General features: G+C 43.8%; 1 protein-coding gene across 12 annotated transcripts in view; it reads right to left on the bottom strand.

The window, feature by feature from the left end:
- Window positions 1–1,190: 1,190 nt before the first annotated feature.
- Window positions 1,191–25,124, bottom strand: part of EVA1A (eva-1 homolog A, regulator of programmed cell death) — a 211,752-nt gene continuing 187,818 nt past the window's right edge. For 9 of the 12 annotated variants that reach the window (XM_065681766.1, XM_065681764.1, XM_065681768.1 and 6 more), the window contains 3 exons: window positions 14,086–14,250; window positions 9,929–10,102; window positions 1,191–2,639 (listed from right to left, as the gene is read on the bottom strand). In XM_065681766.1, the coding sequence (XP_065537838.1) occupies window positions 2,269–2,639; window positions 9,929–10,102; window positions 14,086–14,250 (710 nt within the window). In that variant the 3' untranslated portion in view covers window positions 1,191–2,268. The other 3 variants (XM_065681767.1, XM_065681765.1, XM_065681776.1) reach the window with 3 other exon arrangements.

The following is a 25,124-nucleotide window of genomic DNA, read 5'->3' as shown; positions in this document are numbered from 1 at the left end:
ATCAGCAAGGTTGAGGGACTCTATCTTGTTATAGGAAAAACACACGGCCAACAAAACTGACCCTGCTGACCTCATCCTGTCATTTTGCCCCTTGACATCCACAGAGAGCGCATTTGACATTCCAGCTAAAGCACAGCACATGCCAATGCATCCAGCTTTTGGGATCTGCCTCCTGCTATGTTTCTAAATATCAGCAGCAAAATTCCATCCCAGGTCAATACTGAGAATTTCCATTTGCACCTTCGTGGGACCAGGCCCAGGACTCGCTCTGCAGTACTAGTATTTCTTTCCCAGGTGAAAGCACCTCTTAGCAACCTCTCCCTTTATCTCTGACATTACCAGTAACACCAGTTACAGTTACTTAACTTTGCTCTCACTCTGCCAGAGCTGGAAGAAGTAGTTGTGAACACTTCAAACGTAGCTCCTCAGCCAGAGAAAGAGCCCCACAGTGACCTCAAAGAGTGCCAAGAAGGCCTTTGGTGTCAGAGATCTGTCCCACCATGCAGCTGTTTGGCACAGCACATGAGCCCTCGCAACCCCACTCTGACACCTTCAGTCATCTCGTGGACAGGTCCACCCATCTTCACCTCTCCTTGAAGCTAAGAGAAGCTCTAGGTATTCAGAGTTCTTGGTCATTATTTGCTTTGCTAGCATTCAGTAACCTCTTAAGATCTAAGTTTGCCTATGTAACAGAGGAGCACATCCCAAATCCCTGCAGGCTACATCATACAGACTTGGAAAACACCAGGTTCTATGACTGATGTGAACTGGTGCTGGAAGTGAGTAGGTGGTGATATCCCATTGAATACTCCATGGGAAAACTGAAGGAGCACTAAAATATATTTTACCTTTTTTCCATGTGTTTTTTTTTTTTTTGGTTCATTTAACATTTGCTTCTGGCTCAGGTATATTTTGGGGAAAGACTCAAAGCATGAAATCACTGGCACTCTTTTCCTTGGTGCAGGTAGGCTTTGGAATGGCCCCTTGAGAACCAACACATTGTTCAGATGCTCCTGCCTATGAATATGGCCAAAGCAGACTGATGGGCTGCAGACAAAGAAAAAAGTGCCTCTAGTTTCCTGCATGCAGAAGACATCGACCCTGCTTGCTTTGCAGAGGTGTGCTGCTCTTCCAAAGCATCTCCCTTAAGCAACACCTATGCCAAAAGTGAAAATGATAATTCAAATGTATTGAAGCAAACCAGAGTTTATTTAGCATTTATTACCCATTCTGTTGTCAAATGTGGCGTCTTCTGTCTCCATTTTCCTCTGGTAAACATAGAACTTTTTTATTATTATTTTTTTAATAAAATATATAAAACATTGTGCATTGCTGTCCATAGGAAACTGTAGTTTAATAAGAAAAAAGAATAAGGCACATTCCTGTGCAGCATCTTCAAATATATATATATATATTTAAAACAGAAAGAAAACCCTTTTCAACCTCTTTGAGGCTGTTAACTTCTCACCAGTCACTGACACATCTCCTGTATTACCATAATTTCATTATTGGAGGTGGGTTGGGTTGTGTTTGAGAGGGGCCAGCAGGGAGAACAGATTCAAAAAAAATACTAGGATTTTATCCCTGAGGTGTCAGTAAAAAAACCTAAATGTTCCCCTTGAAAAGGAAGATGAAAAGACAGCCATAAATAACTGAACACACTATGGCAAACATCCAAGCACCGAGATGATTTCATGACGGAAGAATCCCCCTCCCCCCAGTCCCCTAGTTCTTAACAAGTCATATTTGCCGCTGGGTTTTAATTAGGTTAATCTCATGGCTTCTGAAGTCACAAGACAATCGGTCGGGATGAACCTCCCATTCCCTTCCCAAATCACCTTTCCAGACTTGTCGTGTTGTTCACAATTTTCCCACAGTCCTCAGGAAAGGGAAACAAAAAAGTCCTAAATGAACACCAAATCCTGGATGACTTCTCTCCCAGCCAAGAAAGGAGTACTCGTACCGCAGCATGCCAAACTCCACGTCCCACATAGCAGGACTGTAACTGTCACCTTCCTGCCTGCTATTAACATATGAAGTTGGCAACCACCTCTGTTGAAACCAGAAAGTGTCTGTGAAGAGGGATGATTGCAATATGTCAGGGAGAAGGAGATGGGGAAAGCTTTATTGCTGTCCATCCACACTGCTCAAGTAGCATGCCCAAAAGGAAAAGAGGAGACACCCATGTAATATTCCTTCCCTCCCTCTCCTTTAGCTTGTGTGGAGGAGCCACAGGGTGCCAGGCAGGACGGTTGGACTCCCCATCGCTTAGTAGTAACGGTTGAGGCTCCTGGTGCCTGGGATGTCCGGCTGGCCGTTCATCCAGATCTCCCGGATGATGCGCTCCCTCTCCTCCAGCCGCTGGGCTCGCTCCAGCTCCTCTGCCGAAGTGAAGACGTTCATGTTCAAAGTCCTCTCGAACCTGCGGTGCCTGCGGGCAGACAGGTCTGAAGTGGTGTCCGAATCGTCATCGCTGTCGCTGCTGTCGCTGTCGCTCTCCCGCTCCCGAGGAGGCTTCTTCGTGGAGGAGCGTTTGCAGTCAGTTCGGCAGGACACCCTTAGCACCAGGGCCAGCAGGGTCAAGACAAGTCCAATGCACACTCCAGAGACAAAATACAGAGCAGCCCGCTCAGGGTTTTCTGAAAGGAGAAAGGAAATGATTGTCGAGAACAGCCCTTAAAAGAACAAAATATACACAGGTCCTCTGTGCACATACCAGCCATGGTCTCTGGAGGAGCAGAGTTTCTAATGTCTGCTTTTACTTCCATGCCCTCCTTTGACTCTTTCCCCCAGGGAAATCAGGAAGGGGAATATAAACGGTGGATGTGCTGCCAAGGCATTTGCCCACATGCAGAATGTGGGCTCACTGCAGTCATGTCTTGGAGTTATCTGGAAAAGGAAGGAGCAGCTAAATTAAATGCTAATTCCAGTGGCTGAGCGAGTGGGGTTGACACCAGGGTGCTGCACACCCAGCAGAACCTAAGTGCATCTTGCTGTCACATCCATTATCATATACCAGGAATAAAGATGACTACAAAGCTTTATATGCTCTGCGCCATGGCCCAGTTGAAATGGGAAGCCTTGCAGCATGAAAAAATGCATATTATTTATTCATAGGGTTCATTTGCTTATCTAAGGCAAGTGTGCTGGCTTTCTGCCCAGACCACCAAAATGTGTATCTGTGCTACACAAGCATAGCTGGAGTCAGTGCACCAACAGGGTGAATCCTGCATAGCCACCTTTCAGAGCTGATAAAACAAGACTCCAAAGGATCCACAATGCCTTTTATAGTAAGCCATCTTGTTTATTTACTATCTTCTTCTTGTTGTTGTTTTTGTTTATGGGATTACTTAGAAGTGTAATTATGATAAATATCATCACTGCAATTACCCTGGGCTGAATAATGTTGGCTTGTAGGTATGCTGAATGGGTGAAGGTGAGCCAAGAAAACAGTGTTAAGGCCAACTCTGCTCCACTGTGTCTGCTGAGAGCCCTGAGTTCAAGGATGGAGTCAGTTCCTCAGATGAGTCTTATTCTGTTGAACTCAGTGGTGGATCTGTAACAGTTCCCACCAGCTGAGAGCCTAACATTTGGCCTCAAAAGATCACTGTGACATAAGGCTATGCTCTACCTTCTCTTCCCCTACTGTGCTTTTAGAAACTGCTTTCTCCAGCTGATTTCCTCACAGTAAAGGTTGCAGAAGATGAAGATTTCAAGGCCAGGTTGGATGAAGCCTTGGGTAGGATGGTTTAGTGTGAGGTGTCCCTGCCCATGGCAGGGGGTTGGAACTAGATGATCTTGAGGTCCTTTCCAACCCTAACTATTCTATGATTCTATGAACTGGAAGCCGTTTGGAGATATGAAAAACTCAACAGGAGAAGACCCTGCTCTAATTTCAAAGGTGGCTCTGAGTTTGAAGTTAGCCATGTTCTGAGGAAGGGCTTGGACCAGGTGACCTGTGGAGGCCTCCTCCAGCCTAGATTATTCTTTGATTCTGTGGTCAGAGCCCAAACACTGACTTGTGCACTGTTCAAGGCAATGCTAAGTTCAATGCCTGGAGATGCTCATGGAACAGTTACAGAGATTTGTACTCTTCACTTCCCTCCCAGTGAATCTCAAAGGTGATTTACAAGCCAAGTGAAGGAAGATGTTAGTCTAAAAATTGGGTAATAAAACATGAGACTGTTGCTAGAGTGGTTGGTGTGGATGGCATGGAGAAAAAATCGGCTGAAGAGAGATTACAAAAAGAGAGCAGAAAACTGCAGCAGATGCATTCAACAAGTCAAAAAAACCGAAAGAGGAGAGGAATGCAGCTGTAGTTGAAAAGTCAAGGGAGACTAAAGCCAGAGGCTTTAAGCAAAGATATTTTCACAAAAGTGAAACAGCAAAAATACAACAGTAAAAGACAAGATACCAGAGCAGGCATGAAGGATGTGCCAATGGCTCTTGTAGCAGCCTCGATGAGTGAAAAATTGGCTCCAGTGAAGTTAATGGCAACTCTGAACTCAAGGGGCAGAACTCAGAACTGCAACCCTGTCTGTGCAGTAGCAAAGCTGCTGCCCGTCTGCAACCTGTAGGGAAATGGCCTTAATTTCAGAGACCTGAAAACCTGGGGAAACACAGGATCACTACCCAATAGTGTTTTTACCTCCATGTGCAATAGAACTCAAGACAGCAACTGCAAGACTCCCTTTGCAAATAGGTTTAAGGAGGGCTCTGAGGACACCCAAAGTGTGGGAGAGTGAGAAGAACAAATGAGCAGGACTGATCTGTTTGTACTGAAAGACACTTGGTCCAGTCTGCCTCTGCCTCTGTTCTGCCTGGCTGACAGGATGCCAGGCAGCGTCCTAAGCACCACGTTCCTGCACACACATGGGCTTGATTTGCATTAGTTCCACTGCTCACTTTTAAAGCAATTCATATTACAAAAAAAAAAAAAAAAAAAGTAGATTGGAGTTGAGACACAGACACATATGGTTTCCCTTCCCCTGTTTTTGTCCATGTCCTGCCTTTCCTTTCTCCAGCACACTCTTTTTTCCAAGCTACCGTATCCAGTTCATGAGCAAGACGCATCTCAATTGGTACTTAAGCAACCATTTTTCATCTCCTGCTTGTGCTTGTATGTATGGCCCTTCATGCAGTGCAATGGCTGTAATTGAATCTTTGGGCTGCAGTGGCATTTATGAGCTCCTACAGCTACTCTGTCAATATCTGAGACACTGTCTGGACTTCCTCACTGAGTTGTAACCCTACGTTCAACTGTAGTCTTGGCATTTATCACACACAATCCACTTGCACAGCAACATCTCTTTTACTTGCAGCAGAAAAAGCAACTTAAGCTAAAAACCATGGGCTCTGTTTTTTCTCAGTTGAAGTAGCCAAATCAGCAATAGCCTAGATTTGAGGGTTTGACAGTTGATGAGTGATTTTGAGAGCCTGCCCCATTGCATGTTCTACTTGCGAAGACCAAAAAGGGGCATCTTCTTCAGCAAAAAACTTGAAGGTGGCTCAAATTCATCATACTAACACTAAAGCTACTAAAGTATGGACATCAGTAGCAGAAGTTAACATGATTTTAATATATATTCATGTGTGTGTGTACACCCATTAAGACATGGATTTTGGCCAGTGCAACTTTTCTTCCACTGCTGTGGATGACAGCTCAGAGCTGTCAAGTTTTTCTCCTAAATTTCTAGCAGGACTCAGTTGCTATCAATCTCTTTTGCTGGGGTTACCTTTCCCCTTCCCGGTATTTCTCTTTCTGGATTGAGAGCATTGATGAAAATGTCACTTATTCAAGCCTGAATTTAATCCACACAGACAAAAGATATATGCTCTTTATAACTCTCTGTACAAAAGCCACCATTGTCTAGGTGCTTAAACTGGCCAAAAATTAGAAACACATTTTATTTTGTTTTTCCAACCAAACCAGCAGCAATTACAGAGCCTGTTTCCTGAGGGCTAACAATCTGCTGGGAGCATCAGCCCAGACTGCCATTAATTCCCCAGGAAACGCCCCAGGCCAAGGTTGTTATTGCTATTATAATAAATTGTTTCAATAAATAAAAAACAATCTAGGCATTAATGCTGCTGGCTTCCTGTGATAGCTTCATGCATTCAGAAACCTCAGTGGGGAGGAAAATTTCAGAGGGCCCCTGTAAAAGGTTCAGCAGTAAGCACGGCCAGACAAACAGTAGGAGCAATATCTTCCAGGGGATTTACAGTGAGCCCCACAGGCTGCCGAAATCCCCTGGTAGAACAGAGGAAGCTCTCCAGGAGCCCTTTATTAATAAGGCTCAGGCCAAGCAGTCTAAAAGTTAGAATGATCTCCCCCGGGTTGCTTTTTTGGAAGCCCCTTGTTAATAACTTGGCACAAAGCTTTGCTTGTGGAACAAGAATAAAACAGGGATTTTGTCGAGGTTTCATTCCAACTACTTCAGCCTGAATACAACAACAAAACTTGAGTAAGTCCCTTGTCCAAAAGGAGGCACTGGAAGTGCTCTGATACAGTTTGAATGTTTAATATTTATATGACCATGAGGGACGGTTCTGGTTTTGCTGGTAGACTGTGACTGCTAAGACAGTTCCAGCTGTCACTGAAACTGGTGAAGTCGTTCCAAACACTCAGACAGGTTTTGGGACATCTCCATAACAAATAACAGGTCTGAGGTTTGTAGGCAGAGACTGTACCTAATGAAAAACCTAATTCTATGAAGAAAATCAGCTTTCAAATTAGGGGCATCTCTGAGTCTTTTGCAAGACTGAACTAAACATGGTTCTTATTTGTTTGACCTCCTTGACATTGTTCACACTCCCTATTTCTGAAGAAATGCTGTTTTCAAGGTTCTGGAAGCTGGGATAAGATTAACACCCAATTGGCTTTGACTCTTAACCATGATGATATCTGCAAACAGATTTGACAGTGAAAACCCAGACTCCTGCAAAGAGGCTTTGCTCCCTGCTGTGCTGTGATTTTTCAGTCCTTAGCTGTTAATAGGAATGTTCCCATTCCCCCCATGTTATATGGGAACATCAGTCAAAAAGATGGTGGACATTAGCAATCTTTCACTAACATTTGCACTTCTCTCTGCACTGCAATACTGTACACGTCCAAGTGACCAAGCCTGCAGATTCTTCATCTGCATCTGCCCACCCAAACCTGCCATTCTGTGCAGAAAAAGTGAACACTACTGAGAACAGAGGGGATCCCACTCTCCCCAGGCTAATAGACACTCCACTGCCAGGAGACAGGAAAAGTAGTAGAGTGGATCATCCTTTCAAGCACACACTTGACCCATGAAATAGCAAATCCCCTTAGCTTCTTTTTCCTGGAGCCTATGCACCACTCCCTGCCCCAACAGAAAAAAATATCTTCGTATGTTGCCCCTGCCTGTTTACAGTTTTTCTCTGTAAAGTCCTATTTTGAGCCAACTCATCAGCAGAGGGAAGCCCTTGAACTTCTTGCACTAATGTTTCTCTTTGGCACCAAGGCTGTAGTCAGGAGCAGTGGGAAGATGTGTGAACCAGAACTAGCCTTCCCTGGCCACCCAGTTCCTGGCCTCTCCTGAGCCACTATAATGGAGATCAACAGCTGCTGTGGCTTAAGCCACCTTCATGAGCTAAACTCAAGTGAGCAAAAAAATTTGCAATAGCTCTGCTGCTCCAAAGCTGCAATATAAAGAGGGATGAATTTGCTGGTTTATGCAAATGATATTTGTGTCCTGTGACACAGCTTGTCTTTGAACTCATAATCTAAAACCTCTCCATATTCACATATAACAAAATAAATCATGCCAAATCCATCCTTTCCACTAAAAGCAGAAGGCTAAATTACATGCAGCACATGAAGATGATTTAGGGCATCTGCTGTCTCAATCCATGGGGCAGCCATCAATTATTTTTGCAATAAATAACAAGCTGAACATATAGAGTGAAGCTAAACCCTATCCAACGGCCATGGTTAAGTACACTGGAAAACATGAGCAACAAGCTCCTGAACTCTTTACTGGAAATCAGAGTTGTGAGGTCTGAGTTTTACATATTTGATGTCCAGAGGATGTGAACATATCACAACGAGACCGCATCATGAGAGGGCAAGCAAATCCCACAGCACCAAGACAGTTAAAGCCATTCTTCTTTATTATTTGTGCTACAGTAAAATCTTGAGGTTCCTGCCAAGACTGACACCTTGTGAAGGGGATGAATCAAAGCCTTGTGCCCTACAAAATGAATGCAGGGTCTAAGAGTTCTGCTGTGGCCAATGGAAGCAAACTCCCACTGTCCCTGACCATAAATCCTACAACCTTCTGCTGCCCATTACTGTTCAGATGGGGAAAATAAGATTAACAGCATTTTATTTTATAGTAAGGTTGTGAATGCAGGTATTTTCATGTCAAAAAATGACAACTGTACATAAGAGGAAGGGAGAAGTGTGATAAACAGAAGATTCCTTTAAAGTTTGCTTTTTCTAATCTTTTCTTAGAGAAGCCCATGCAAGACAAACAAAAAATCCTACTCAGCTAACTCTTGTGAAGAGCACTATTAATCCCACTTTAACTGCCTGCTTTTTAAAGGTGTCACAAAAAGATGGATTCTGATGCCACCATTGGACGTGTAGAAGGGCAGAACTCTGGATTCACCATTCATGGTCCTTTTAGAAGGACCCTCCACTAAATGCGTAGAAACACTCTTACTAGTCTACTCAGTGATTCCAAAATGCAAAATCCAAGTTAGTTATTTCAAATCCAAATATTTGCCTGTAAATCCAAATTTGGTGGTACCTCAGCAAGAACAAGAGCATAGCACCAAGAATGCATTAGTATTTAATGAATTATCAAGACTGAATGGCACACAGACACGAAAAACTAGCTCATAAATATTTGAGTTTTAGCTATACAGACCTCAATACTCCAGAATAGCATAAGTGCATTACAGTGGTACACAGAATTATTAACTGCATGTAGTAATAGAGCAACATATTACTATTACTAGCAAGTAACATTCATTAATAAGTACTGCAAGGTAAGAAGGATACAAACCTTTCATTCAACAAATGGAGAACACCCATAAGAAAAAATTACCACAAACTGTATTTTCTGCCTTGGGAGGCTAGTTACACAGAAACCAGGACCCTCCATCTGGGGAAAGCAGCAGAGATTGGCCTAAAATACACTGAGTTAGCGCATCCAATGATATTCAATCAGCGCTCCTCATTTTTTTGGGTTAGGGCCTCCAACTCTGAAGGAAATCCTTCCTGTTCTCAAAGTACCTCACACAGCTGTGGGATGGGACATATCTGCACTATATCACTTGCTTCTACTGTAGTTTTTGGTATCAACGGTATTGACCCCAAGCACTCAGCAGGGCATGAATCTTTATTTCAGCTTTTTAAGTAAATCTTTTTAGAAGACTGCTCCTCTGTTACTTGAAAGATACATGTGGGTGAAAGATAAACTGTGATCCAAAGAAATCTTACTCTAAACTAGATTTACATATACAATTAAGTAGACTCTCAAGTTACTTCATCTTCACACTTCCACTGAAGATAAGCCAAATTCTCTTAAGCAGGGTACTCTGAGTGCTGCTTATTTTCCAAATTACAGGACAACAAGCTTGCCTTTCTAATGAGCCAGGCTTTGATCTCCAGGAAAATGAAGCATTAAGAATAATACCACATGTAATATTACATTGTGTTTAACTCCAGATGATAGCAAATCCAGTGGAAAGCAGAGCACAATAAACCCTGTTATATACTGTCTGCTAGAGCTGCCCTGGTCAGGTCTCTCAAGGGGAATTTACTGAGAGACAAATGAAAAATATAAACAGTTCAAAGAGGCAGATTTAGCCCTAGGTGACTGAAATGCAGGCTCAATCGAGGGTCTACAAAGAGCTTGAGAGAGCCCAGAGAGATGACAGCCGCAAGACCTACCTGTGATAAAGGCATACGCTGCTAGGATGTTGCTGAGCAGTGCCATCTCTGTGCTGACACCCACAGGCTCCATGCTGCTGTTGAGTGCTGGCAGTTGTATCTCATCCACAGGAAGCAGGAAGGGGCTGTTGTCTAGATCGTAGAAGGTGGCCGATCTCCCTTTCTTCTTCTCTGCTTTGAAACAGAAAGGGAATGAGGAACAAGGCACCAGCCCTATCCTGCCCTATTCCCATCAGGTCAGCATCTGCATTCAGAAATCTGGAGCCACTCAACAGCAAGCCTCCCAAATTTGCCCCTTTTTGGGGGTGACTAAACCTTCTCAGGTAGCTTCAGCTGAGCACATACCCGGTCTGCATCCAGGCAGCATCTTCTCTTCCCTGTCTCCTGCTCTTTCATGTCACCACTTAGACACACCCACCTAAGCTACAGCAAATATATAATCAGGTTTCTCTTCTCTTATGTAAATCAAAGGAGCCTTTATCACCAGTGGGTTCAGCTAGGCTTGTAATCAGGACTAGAAAACACAGGCAGAGCCTGCTACCCTCTGCTAGTGTCGCACTGTACTGATCCATCTACACCTGGCAAACAGACGTGCTTTCTCTCCAGACTTTGCAGGGAAGGGCAGACCTGAGTTTACGACTTCCTTCAGAAGCCTGCTCGTATTGTGTTTCATCCAGAAACCATTTCCTCTTCTGAGAGGTGAGTGAACATGGGTTAATGATTTGATTTTATTTGTTGAAGACTGGAGCTAAGGAGGCAGCTAATTCCAGGAGGCTCAAAGAGACCCTTTCAGATCTTATCAACTCACTGCTGAGTGCTCCCTGCACCTTGATCTGCAGGCAGACACCCCCACTAGTCACAAAACACTAATTGTTTTAAACATGTGAAAAAGTCAGTGCCCAGGATCCAGCTCCATCACCCATGTGATTGTTTACCTGTAGCTATTACAGTTTTAGAGGCTCCCTTCCCTAGGTGTCTGGTTCTGGCCAAAAGCAAGCATCGCACTGTAAAATCACAGACTGGCACCTGGCTTCCACTTATCTGCAGGGATTAAATTCAGGGAACTGTCAGATCCATTTCTGATGATGCCATAAGCGTCATGCAAGTGAAGGCACTCTGACAGCAGCTACAACACAAGATGGCCTGTGTTCACTAGCTCCCTCACCCATCTCCTTTCCCTGCAAACCCAGCAGCGTAAGACGTCATGATCAACTTCCTACTGTGCATGCTAGGAAGCGGTTCAGTCCAGGAAAGCAGCAACAGAAACTGAGGAGTGTCAAACAGGTAATACTGGATGGAAAGGGACTGAGTGCATGAATGTGCACACAGTGATACCAACTTCTAATCTGCCTTGGAGGAGAAGCAGCGGGGATGGATGTCCAGGTGTCATTGTAAGGGATCAGCCTCAAGGAATTATGGGCACGGTTGTATCTTTGCCACTGAGTAGCTGCATTGCCTTGGGAAAGACACACGTTACAAGCTACCAAGGTGTTAATGACTGCCCCTGAAGCAAAGTTTTTAAACATGGGTCTCTGGGTGGCAGATCCAAAAGGGAAAAATATCCCAAGAACCTCTTGCCTTAGGAGAACAGAGATCAGTTATACGAATGGAGGCACTGGGGCACAGAGGATCAAGGACACATTCAGCAGGAAACCAATAGCAGAGTTTTGGATAATCTTTTCATTCAGATGTAGGCACCAACATGCCCTCTAATCTTTCTCCCCGTCTGGTAAATCTATGTCTGCACAAATGGTTGGATTTTTCTCTATGACTCTTCCTGCAAAAAAATCCATAGAAATGGGGTAAATTTTTAATTTCTAAAATATGAACCTAAAACCTGGATACTTCACAGCATCTCAAGTAGCACTATGCACCTAAACTGAACCCTGCTATTAGCTGATAGATCCTAGAGAGTCATTCAGCTCTCCCTATATCAGACACTTAAATCTTGATGTATTTGCTCATACACAGACATCTAAGATACACCAGGGTCAGGAGGACATCCATGCAGAGATGGCAGGTACGAGAAGGGATGTAGGGGAAACTCTCACTCTTCTAGGGCAGCATCTAGAAACCAGGTGAGCACCCTAGGTCATCTCAAATACCACATTTATATGGGGGCAACTGAATACTGCCTGAGTTGTCCTCATACTAAGATCTGGCTCTGAACTGGTTAATCTAAAATCCTTTTACAATTAATGAAAATGAAGGGCACCACCAGGATATAATCTCATATGTATTTCATAACCATATATCTCATCGTACAGAGGACTGCTGGGTTAGGTGGCTTCAGGCTCGTACTGGCCTTTGAGAGTTTTCAACAGTTCTGTATTGAAGTCCAGAGCTGCTAGGATACGAACAAGGGGCCCACATGCCCACTTCTGCACTGCTGGCAACCCACCTGCCCCTCACTGTCAATACATTCTTGGGAACTCACCAGGACTAAGGTTTGAACTAAATTTGCAGTGTGGGCTTCCATGTGCATGCATAGATCAGCCAGGAGAGACACAGACAGACACCACTTCTGCTAGGTATGGGGCATCCCTTGTAAACCATGCCATGCAATAATGGTGTATTTAGGAAATAGAATAAGGCACAACTCCTCTCATGAGAGATGTAAAAGAATCTTCCTTTCTTTTTTTTTTTACTTCTGACTTATCCAAAGAACAGATGCAATCAAACAAGTTTTTAAATGAATAGTTGTCTGCATACACTATACTCCAGCAAAGAGCACCACAAAACCACATAACTGGTTTTGTCATCTGCAGGATTGTACAAGCACAGACAGGGAAGACAGAAAACGACTGGAGTTATGCAGGATGGAAAAAACAAACAACCATAATTTCACAAAGGCCATGTCTTGCTATGCTATGCAGTTCCCTGGTCTGCCATTCATTCCAGGATCATATTAAAAGACAACCCCTTTCCTCCTTGCTACCTTTGAAGACCTTGTCTATGCCCGATCAGCTCAACTACTACTGGTTTTCTCTTCACCACCCTTTCTCAGCCAGTGATCACCTAGTCACTCAAACTGTTTCCCACTGACTATACACCAAGCTGATCAAAACTACTTCAAACAGCAGTAAATCTGCCCAGCACCACAGTATAAGCATAGGAGAGGTTATTCGTGATACCAAGCTGACTTTAGCAAGTAGTTTTATAAAAGAAAGGAAATGAGGAGGGAGATTACAGAAATGTCCAAATATTTCCTTTTGCTACTTTTGAAACTTTCTGTCAGCTTTTAATTTCAAAATGACGACTTTGTTTGAAAAGTGGTGCATATTTTAAAAATTAATGAATACACCATGTGAAAACTAAACAAAAAGTGTCATTTGTAGAAGTGAAATGTTTAGATGAGCGATAATGAGCTCAGGGTATTTGTTTTTTCTTGCTAAAAAGAATCCCCAGGATCACAAAATTCATTTGGGGCTAACTCAAAATTCTTCCTTTGACAGTTCTTCAGTAAGGCCTCCAAACTGACAAATCTGTTACTGCCAACTCTTAACTCACTGTGGATTGACTATCCAAGCTGTGGATTAACTCAGCCAGGAGTGCAGACAGGAAGGAGAGGTAGCTCTGCCCAGACCCACCCTAGAGCTGAATCTCTGGGAGCACAGGCTGGGAATTTCAGAAGTAATGTGTACTATCCATGGTGTGTTGGGAAACACAATGCAAAACTACTCATTAACTGAATACGTGCTCACCTGTACTTTTCCTTTCTTCATACACCACCTCTTCCTCCTACTCACCCATCCCTATAGATAGCTAAGATTTGACTTCATACATCTTTTGACTTTGCATTTTATTAAAATAGCATCATATTTCAAAGGTGAAAACTTCTCTATCCCCTATGAGGCAGATCTACTGTGTCTGCCTTTTCTGGTTTTTTCTTTGCCACTGTATTAGACAGGTCTGCAAAGTATTTCTGTAATGAACTTTGACATGCATGGCCACGACTGCTATTTCAAGAAATCCAACATGAGCTTCACACCAGTTCGCTTTAATCCATCACTGGTCATGCCTTGAAGCTTCTCTTTCTGCCTGTGACATGGATGGGGTTTGGGAACAATATGGAAACCCAGATAAGGGGAGACAAGAAGGGAAGAGTTACCACAACCCAGTTAAGTTTGGGCCAACATTGCAATAGTCATAGCTACCTGGGAGGGCTCGCCCTACGTTGGAAGGAGACACATCAGAAAAGAACACACCGTCCCTTATAACATTGGGATCAAACACTCTTGGCCGCAGTGGAAAATGTGGCTTCTGAAATCCTTGGTAATTGGTTGGTCTTGGCTGGCTTTCGTGCAGAAGCTTCTTGGGAACTGAAAGAGAGGAGTGAGAAGAGCACAGTTGTTAGAGTGAATTATTTCAGCTGGTCAGAATGAGAATTACCACATTATGCTGTGGGCTCAGCTGATGCTTAATTATACCACATGCAGACCAAACAGACACTCATTTACTACTACTATGAATGCTCCCCAAATGCCAGCACAGAGACATTCAGTGAGAGAATGCTGGACACTATAAAGTGATTAAGATACTCTTTATTTACAATTAAGCTTTGAGACTAGACTAAGGATCAGATTCGGACATCTTATTCAGACAAGAATCCTAGAAACTGAAAAGCCAGGCTTTGGCCTCAGCCCTAAGCTTCAGAGCTCTCAGCTAGACAGCCTCTGTTCCTACCACGATAGCAGGTTGCGCAGGATGCCCCTTAACAGTGGGGACTATCTGGTACGCCTGAATCGATGCCTCTCTCTGGCCATCAAGTTGCTGGCTTAAGACAACACATCAGAAGTTTCTGTCCACTCCAGATTCACAAAACTGGCCTCTGGAGGATGTTGTTCATGTGAAATCATAATGTTTAAATCATCCACCACAGAAGTAAGAAACCCTTCCCACCCTGTGAGATCCAAAATACACTGTTCCCCATTGTGCTTTAGGCTTCAAGTAAGCTGGTAAAAGTCCATCCTGAGAAGGGTGAAGACTCAGTCAGTCCCTACTGCTCTCCATGTTTTGTCAGCCACAGCATTAGCAATACACAGGTGAGATAGGTTAATATGTGACAGTTTGACCATCTATAGGCTCTTCTTTGTACTAAAGCATGCCTTAAGAAGAAGAGTATTTTCTCCTCCTTGATGTTGCAAGGCCAGCTCTTCAGCTGTACATCCAGGTAAAGAAATCAAAGTCATTGTAGCCACCACACTGTACACCCACTGGAGGTAAATACACACAGTAAATTCACTAATTTGCCCTGTAGGGACAAAGCAGCATGTCATTTACAGAGCTAAACCAGTTCTCTGCCTTAGCCACAGCCAACACCTGAGGCTATTTCAGAGCAAAGTGCTTTCCATACAAAGAGAAGAAAGACATATACAGGCCATTTTGCTCAGAAATTAGAGGCACAGAATGCTGAAAGACAAAAATAAAGAAATGACGATTTCCAGAGCAGAAAGATATATTTCCCTGCCAGCGACCGTATAGTAACATATACATAAAAGCACCATTCTGTCCCTGCAGACAACCAAGACTTTAGTGTATTAAAGACACAGACTGTTGAGAACTACGCACAAGTTTCCTAGACCTACAGAACCCCCAAGAAAAGATTTCTGGGATGCTCAGGTCTCCTTGCTCCAAGTCTAACGGCAACTGCCTCTCTGATCCCAAGCAGGCTGCCACCTTCTAGTGCCTCAGTTTCCCCACTGCTCCCTTGCCAATCATGGTATCTCTCATCTCCACTCTTCATAGGGGCATGAAGTATAATTAAAAATGCAAAGCACTTTGAGATCCTTGGCACAGGCATGAAGGAAAGACTTGGAAAGAGTGCAGCCCTGGAACAGAAAGGAAATTCCTGCCTGCCCCCCTGTACCTCATCAGTTGCCAAGCTGAAGCATGAGATTTAATCACGCCCATTAAATTTGCCTGTATAACTACAAATATTACTGGTGGGTGAAGTGATCCAACCACCTTGTTTACATTGTGTTCGACTTACTGTCTTTGCTGAGGCAAAGAAAATTGTAACTATATTTACTGACTGACCTCCTGTATTAGGCTGCCAAGAGATCGGCACTGAAGTTCTTGCATTATTAGTAGAGTCATGCTAGGTCAGGAAACAGACATAAAACCCCACAGCTTCTGAATACCAAAGAGCTGGCACAGCAGTTTCTAGTGAAACCTGAATTGGCACTGTCCTCTGATAGGAAGGCAGCAAAAGAAACACATCCCCTGTTAGGAACTAGACAGAAGCAAGGGAGATACCTGTGCCAGAGAAATATCAGAAAGTCTGGGGAGGAAGTGGGTAGAATGGAGATTACCCTGCTAACCACACAGTCACAGAGGACTGCAGTGCTAGGTGCCTAATCTGAGGCACCCAAAGGGACCCGATACCCAGAAGGCATAGGGATCAGCACCCTCCAAAAGTAACTATCCTTTTTGCTGTATCTCAGGCTGATGACCTGAAAGGCATTTAAAACACACAAGTCAGTTTTCCCTTACACACTTTTCACCCAAACTGCATCCCAGTAACATGCTGATATGCATCCAGTGAAGAAAAGGAAGCAAAAGGAACACAGAGACATTTTTTTTAGCAAATTTTGATTTGAATTTCATGTTTCAGACTGACTCTTCTTCATAAACATCTCCTTTCACCTCCCAATATGCATGTGTATCTCTGAAGCAAAACAAAGGCTGGATAGACCTACACCTTTCTTCAAAAAGGTGACACCACCACCACATTCACTGAAGCTATTTTTTGTCACAGCACCTTAATGGGGTAGGGCTGTGATGTTATCCCTTCAGGATGGCTGAGGAAGTAAGATGATTACCAAGCAGGCATTTGGTGCCTAAAAACACTGGTGGCTACCAAGAGAGCATGTGCTTAATGACAATGATTAGCACACACTTTTGTACTTTCAAAAATCCTGAGGTGACTGTCTTCACTTCAGCAACTAAATCCCTTTAAAACTCTGGAAGCATCCTAGTGCAACACAGGATGTCCACAGCACTTGAACGTAGGACTTTTCCATTTCAAGGGACCATTTTTCTCTGTGGACTGCATAAACATCTTGAGCACATTTTGCCAGGAAAGGCCTATCTTGGCAAAGAGTAAATAGAGTAAGAGCACGCTGCAAGTCTGTTCTTTTTCTAGTTTATATGACGCTAAACCAATACACGGCTTAGATGGCTTGATTTAGAAAGAATGTGAAATGGAAAGGCTTTCTCAAGTGCAAGACATCTCACAATTTCCAGTTAGCTTCTGTGTGGCAGCCAGCTCTGCAAGAAAGATTGAACATCTGGTTCCTTTGAAACACCCTCCTTAAATTCTCCAAAGGGGAGTGCATCTGACACAAAGCATGGCAGGAACTGAAGCAAGGTGTCAAGAAAAGTTATTTATGATTAAAACCACCAGAAAAAAAACAGTACTTGGGATTTTAATCTTATCTCAGTATTAAGCACAGAAATCCTGACAGGGAAGGGTTGGCACTTGGCCTGCTCCATTCAATCAGGCTGGGAAACTAAAGCAACTCAGTCAGTAGAACAAGTGAGGGCAAGAGGGGAAGAAAAAGGTCCTTCAATCAAAGTGTTAACACGCCTGATAGTCGGGAGCCCTGCACCTTAAAATGCTCATGAGGAATGAGCTGGGATCATCTGGAAGAGAGGAGATGAGCTGTTCTAGTAATCTCTGGGGACCTGTGGTCTGTCAGGAGGTAGAAGTCAGCACTGAGATGTGGGTATTTATCCAGATGATAAAATTCTCCAGTAAATCGGGCTGGGCAGCTGAGCAGCGCGTGCAGAGGTGTAATTTTCTTAACAGCAAGCCATGGTCTGCCATCCACCCTTGGGTTCAACTCAGGCAACATCACCATGTGAGCCAGGATTTGATCTGGAGAGAAAAATGACCATTGCTGTGTCACTCTGCAAAGACACCTGCAGAAGGTGGTTCTAGGTTATAAACCTGAAAGGGAGCTTTTGGATCAGTAGGTTCATTCCTCTGCCATTACAGGCTTTCAAGCCTTGATATAATCTCTCCACACCTGTTTTACAAGCAGTCCCAGTTACCAGCACCCACTACTCATCTGTCTGAATCCACATCAGGCTAGCAACAATTTATACCAGTTCCCAAGACCTGCAATACCCATCTGGAGTGAATTAATGGTATCAATCTCACAATAAAACCTCACCACCACTGCCTACCAGCTTCCCCACCCTGCAGGAGTAGGGTCAATGGAAAACCAAAGCTGAAGTGTGCTCTCACTGGTAGAGCAGGCCCATCAGACTCAGCTACAAGCAACTGGCAGGAGAGCGTGAAAAGGCACATGCTGGTGCTGCTGACAGTGTACTTATTTGTACTTGGTGGAGACTCCTTCTGCTGGGGTTTTCGCACAAGCACTCTCTTGTGTGGCCAGAAATCTGAGGGCTGATGAAAAGAAAAGGTTACTGTGCCTACAAGCAGCAAAATTCTGAATTACAGTGCCCAGAGCTGGAAAAGACTAGCTGATACCTCACCTATTCTTCAAGACAACTTGCTGTGTTTTCTACTGTTTTGATCTACCTAGTTTTAAACACTCCAGTCCTGGGGGTTCAGCCAATTGCCATGAAGGATTGTTTTGCAGAGGAATATTGTCTGTCTGAGCAGTTCTTTTCCAATATGCTTCTAAGTGTTTCAATTTAAGCATATATATCACTGCCCTAATTGAAACATTTGACTGCTATAGCCCCTAAACTTTACAGACAGGGATTTGGCTCAGAGGCAGAGTTTGGAAAGTTTTTAAATATCAGAATGATTTGTCCCATCTCACAGAGGGAGTCTGTGCCAAAGCAAGGAAACAAACTCAGGATCTCTGTATTTCAGCCTTGCACTCAAACCATCCCTTCTCTGCTAATTTGATCATTTGGTGTTTCCTGATGCTTGCTCAGTCCTAAACATGCTTAAAGACTTCCACTCCCAGGAAGCAATTATCCTCTGACCTCCATCTTCACTGTACATACAGATCAGTCAACTGGAGGGGAGATCAATGAAAGCTTAGTCTTAAAAACATACAGACAGGGGGTTGTAATTCTCCAGTCCTCTGCTATATATTCGCTTGTGCATTTCCAGCCCATAAAGTTTATTCTGAAAGCTCCATATGATTAAAGTAGATCTGCAGGACCTTCAGCAAATCCTCCCGTGAGAGCCTGAAGCAGAGTACTATTTGAGCAAAACATGACTCCCTCACCAATGAAAATTACAACCAAGCCTTTTATCTGGGCAGGTTGAGGCCAGGAACTGTTGATGCTCAATGTATTTTAAAAATAATAATAAAAAAGCCCTCCTGTGAGTAAACACCCAATATAAACTGCTGCAGGCTTCAGGGGCAGCAGCTCTGAAGAATTTGTGTTTGAGATTTGAAAATGCACAGGATCTAACCAGAAATGGGATCATTCATGTTTCTGAACTACTACAAGAAAGCAATTCCTTAACACATATGTAAGGTATGTGGCTCTCAGATTGCAAAATTGTTGTGTGCTGTAAAACCTAAATTCACCAAGCAGTCAGTCAACAATACATATTAAAATGATGGATTTTGGCTGTGTCAGATGACAAAATACCATAATACAATCACAGAGCAAGAAGGAAAAATTTCACATGTAAGAAAACTCCGCACCTGGTGACAACAGTAGCACCACTGTATAGCTAGAAACACGGGGGTGGAAGATGCTAATTTGATTAACAAAAGTAAACTGAAGCACAGCCTACACCCTTGGCTTCTTCCCAAGGGTCTCACACATGGCCAAGGAGCAAGCTGAAACCTCTTCCAGCTGCTTGTGCCCCATCTAGCTGTGCGCTGGATGTGCCCCTTTCAAGTGAATTAAACCCCATTTGCATCACACAGCGAGAGGTTTTACCTCTTCTTGTGATCAGGTGTCATGTCAAACATACAAAGCCTGCCTTCAGTTCCTGCCCTGCCACCAGGCATTCCCCCTTCATGTGACACGGAAGTTTTTTGGTCAGATATAGGTATAATCACTTCATAGGAGCCCTGGCGGTGTTCAAGGCCAGGTTGGATGAAGCCTTGTGTGGGATGGTTTAGTGTGAGGTGTCCCTGTCCATGGCAGGGGGGTTGGAACTAGATGGTCTTGAGGTCCTTTCCAACCCTAACTATTCTATGATTCTATGATTCTATGATCAGATCCTACATCCTGAAACAGAATGAGGGAGTTACTCAGCCTGCTGCAGGCATGTTTTCTGTGCACAGTGGTTCCAAACCACCGGTAACAAGGAAGTGACTCATGCCAGTTACAGTAAGTCTACTTCCAAGCATCATGCAGAAATCGAGACTGTCTGGGAAAATAGCCCTGTCATCACCAAAGCACCTCCCCGAGCCCACAGCCTGCACCAGGGCCTTCCTCCCCCACCCCTCCCTTCAGATGCTGTCCAAAGCAGAAATCCCTCTCTGCTGCTAGCAGTTTTTGGGCTGGTGGGAAGCAGCAGAAGCTGGGATGCCTGACACAATTCATACACTCTGCCAAGACTACTCCTGAGGCAGCCTAGATGTTTTGCTTTTTACTGCATCTTCTGACAGCAGCCAACTACGCAAAGGTTGTGCAATGAGAATATAAACATAACACAGACAAGCTTTTATCTTGTTTGCCATCCATGGAAAAGGAGATGTTCATCCTTTTCTCATGCAGCTGCAATTAGAGAAGTGACTTAAGAAGCAGAAGCAATTCCAGTCCAGAAACAAAGCCAATGCAACACAAATTATCTTGGTCTCACCATTCCTTCTGGTGAAATCTCCTGCAGGTATACAGCCCTGTGATGTGAGAGGCTGTAGGAGATGAAGGAAATATAGGAAATGTTGCACCTCCAAATGAGGCTCCCCGGGGCAGTGGGACACAAGCACTGCTCCCTCCTAGCCTTCCCCCCCTTGCACAGGGCTGCAGAACACCTTGCCCTGGTTTCTTCTATTTCTGCGTGTCCAGAAATGCAGTAACTTTATTAAAAGACCCAGTTCACCTAATCTGGGAACTCAATCCATGCATGCTCTGTAGGTACCTAATGAAGGAGTCCTCCTTAAATAAGCTATGCTCTTAAGATCCCTGTATTGTCCATAGTGAAAGGTGGGTGCCTTTGAAAGCCTCCAGGGGAGATTCTGTCTACTTGAATTTAGGAGCCTAATAAGTGATAGTTAATGAATCATCATGTTGCCTTTGGATTTATTCTCCTGAGTGTATCTGAGTTACAATCTTATGAACTACTTCACATCTTTTACTCAGATATTCTTCTTCTATCTTGAACTTTTCAGATCAGGATTTGAAGGTACAAACACCTTAATTTCTATCCAATGATGCATGTGCTTGTTCTATCCACAGGCAGTTTTCCTTCTGCTTTCATAGCCATGAAAGTCGGTTGTTCTTCTTTCATCATCTTAAATGTTATAGAAAAGAACATGAAGCATCTATTGCCAGCAACTCATAAATCTCCTGCTTGATGTGGCTTTTGGTCTCCAAAGGGCACAGTGGAAAGCATCACATGCACCAGTCTGCTCCCTACATGTCCTATTTGGAAAGAAAAACGGATCAAAAGGAAAAAAGCCTTGTAAGAGATACCTGCAGATACGAAGAGTTACTTTCATCTGGTAGATTTCTGCCTGCTCCCAAGGTCAAGAGAATTCTGAATTTTCATAAAATAATGCATGTTTAGGAGGATGAGACTCAAGCTGAGGCTTGTCCAAATTCCAGCATGCTCAGCTACACCTCCCATGGGACCTTCTGCCAGCCATAGCTGTAGGACCTCTCTGGCAGTTGGATTGCATTTTATCTCACAGAATCACAGAATCCCAAGGGTTGGAAGGGACCTCAAAAGATCATCTAGTCCAACCCCCCTGCAAGAGCAGGGTAACCTACAGTACATCACACAGGAACTTGTCCAGGCGGGCCTTGAATATCTCCAGTGTAGGAGACTCCACAACCCCCCTGGGCAACCTGTTCCAGTGCTCTGTCACTCTTACAGTAAAGAAGTTCTTCCTGATGTTAACATGGAACTTCCTATGCTCCAGTTTACACCCATTGCCCCTTGTCCTATCACTGGAAATAACTGAAAAAAGCCTAGCTCCATCATCCTGACACCTACCCTTTACATATTTGTAAACATTGATGAGGTCACCCCTCAGTCTCCTCTTTTGCAAGCTAAAGAGACCCAGCTCCCTCAGCCTCTCCTCATAAGGGAGATGTTCCACTCCCTTAATCATCTTTGTGGCTCTGCGCTGGACTCCTTCAAGCAATTCCCTGTCCTTCTTGAACAGAGGGGCCCAGAACTGGACGCAATATTCCAGATGCGGCCTCACCAAGGCTGAGTAGAGGGGGAGGAGAATCTCCACCAGGCCCTGAGACTATGGCAGTAACTTTGCACACCTGAGCAGCAGTGGTGTATTTTTGAGATGGATCTCAATTCAGACCGAACCGTTAATGTCACCTCCAGGTGCTACTGAAGCATGGGTAACTACCATCAGCAAGGTCCCTGCAGGAACAGAAATCTGACTTGGCACTCACGTGTGGAGTGAGTTCCACTCTGCTGACTTAAGCAACTTTTCCTTTATTTGCATGCTGAGCATGGACAGAATCTGACCTTTCAGTTATGTAGCCTCAATCTCAGAAGTGGCAGCAGGCAGGGAAAAAAACACTCTTATAATTACAAGGGTGCTAATAATTATGAGGATGAAGCTGGGAGAAACTTCCAGTCTCCCAGACTAGGAAGGAGTCCAGCAGGGGAGCCCGTGAGTCAGTTTTGGGTTTTCTGTTTTGCAGCACATAAGGATGTCTGAACTGGGGGCCTGGGCCCTTTATCAGTTGAGAGGAAGACACGCTACAGAGGATGGCACAAAAAGGATAAGTTTAATGAGGAAGTCAGACCCATTCTTCCCATATTTCCTATTCCCCCATTTGGACTGCATCCATCACATACTTCCATTGCTACTTTGCAAACCAGCCTACTGACGTCTGGCTTTCTTAGGCATTATGTCGGTGTCTTCAGAAAAGATTTGTAGTACAGACTTTGATTTTATGCAATGCTCTAAGAATCTCCGTTCTACTTCGGATCAAAGCAAAGAAACACTAAATTTCAGATTTTGACACAATTCCTATTTTTTTTCTCATCATGTTCAGTCATTTTAATCAAAGATTTAACACTGCAACATTCTACTATTTTAAATTACTTTTACACTACAGAAGTGTTGCCCTTGACTGATTTAGGCTACAGAGCTTGGCAGAAAGTCTCTTGTGAAGCTTATCTATTTTTCAGGAAAATATGTGACACGATACGTGGCTCCCAGGAGGATGCTGACAGAGCAGTAAGCATTGTGTGTTCAAGTGTGGCTGATCCAGAGCCAGAGCATTGCTCATGCAAAGAATTGCTTGCCAGCAAGGGAGTAGAGTCTCTGTGCTCAGGATGCCAACACATACCCAAGTGGTTGCAGCTCTGCAAGTTAACTACAAATCAGCTTAGTCACAGCAACTGCTTCTGTGAAACTTGGGGCAAAAGATACTCCTTTAAATTTCAGTGAAAAGTATATAAGCACTGTCAGTGAGAGAGGCCCTTGGAGATCTTCACTATTACGTACTCAAAGTCAGCAGCTGGGTGAGCACTATGTGTCACTGTGAGACACTTAAATGATAGCCAGGGCAAAGATATCCAAGATAAAGTAAGGAGAAAGGGATGGAGTAAAGGGCCAGAGTCCCTGGCACGCTCTGGAGCTGATGGGGAGCCATGCCAACATCCAGGAGAGGGACAGCAGAGAAGTGTGAGCCTAGGTGAGAAAGGAAGGTACAAGGGAAAGTAAGATCAACTCCAATGACACTGCACTTCCCTGAATAAAGAGTAAGAAGCCCATGCTTCAGCATATGAGCCAACAACTAGCCTGGTATGATTCAGCCATTATATTCCAAGACTTAGGAATATGACTTCTCTGAGACTGCTGATGAAGACAGGGGATTTCCTGTGCTCATCTCTGAAGCAATGTCCACAGACCACTCGCGACCTCTAAGGCACCAGAAAAGTGATCCAGAAAACAACTAATTCAAAGAAAAATCCAACCCAGCATTTCCCTGGGTATTCCACCATGGTTTGATCTCAGTGTCTGCTGGCAGGCACAGCCAGGAAATACTTCCCATCTGCTCTCCTTGTCTAATTAAAAACCTTTGTAATTACAGCAGTAAAACTACGCACTCTGTAAAAGAAATATTTTGTTTTTACCTAAGTGCTACTTATCCAACAGCGGGTGCTAGCTCTTTATCGGGTCATCAGCTCTTCCTTTTGGCAATCAAACAGCAGAGAACTAGACAAGGGGCTAGAATCCTTTTCCAAAATTACAGCGATGCCTTGATTATACAAGCTGAGGAACGTCATCAGAAAGCAGCCAGTAACCTCTGTCATTAAAGACAGTGACTTTGTCTGGTCACATGGTTGATTTAGTGTGGCAGTTCTCTGGATTTCATGAGATGCCCAAACTGGAAATTCTGCACGGGGAAAGGTTATCAACAGCATTGGAATAAAGACTACAAGTGAACAAAACCATATAAAGTAGCTGTAGTGCTAAATGGTCATCAGTTATATATGGATGAAGCAGATGAATATTTACTGAACAAAAATCCAGTTTAGTTTGAGATACGGAACTTGATGCTGGGATCACTGGCTCCTGTTTGTTGTTCAGGACTTGGCTTATACAAGAAGCCAGGCTACACTAACAAACTTGAAATCCAAGGAACTATGAACAAAGTGGCAAAACTGTTTTCAATATAAATCCTTATTTTCATGTGGTCATAACCTGTGAGACATCTCCCTTTGGGGCTGAGACTTCCTGAGCACAGTGGAAAGTCTGGGGGAAAACTCTATAGATGTTTTTGAATTATAAGAGTATTAAGCCTCCCCCGTTTTTTTAAAGAAGTACATTTAACTGGCAGAACCTCTCTAATGCACAGCATCAGCCTTAAATTATCTGGCTTGTGGACTGTGAAAAGTTCTTTGCATGGTTTATGTATTAATTTTTATTTTTTTTCTGGTAGAAAAACACGTAACGTGCATCATCTTGCTTCCATGCGTATCCTGAGGGAGCAGTAGGGACTGAGAGCTCAAGTGTTACTACAATTGCTACTGCAAGTAACTGCCAGTTTTGTGGAACAGCAAATTACAGTGACTTTCCTGACGCCACATAAAAGCAGA

This window comes from Lathamus discolor, chromosome 5 (assembly GCF_037157495.1).
Source record: "Lathamus discolor isolate bLatDis1 chromosome 5, bLatDis1.hap1, whole genome shotgun sequence".
NCBI lineage: Eukaryota > Metazoa > Chordata > Aves > Psittaciformes > Psittacidae > Lathamus > Lathamus discolor.
This window is presented reverse-complemented; position numbering and strand designations above follow the sequence as displayed.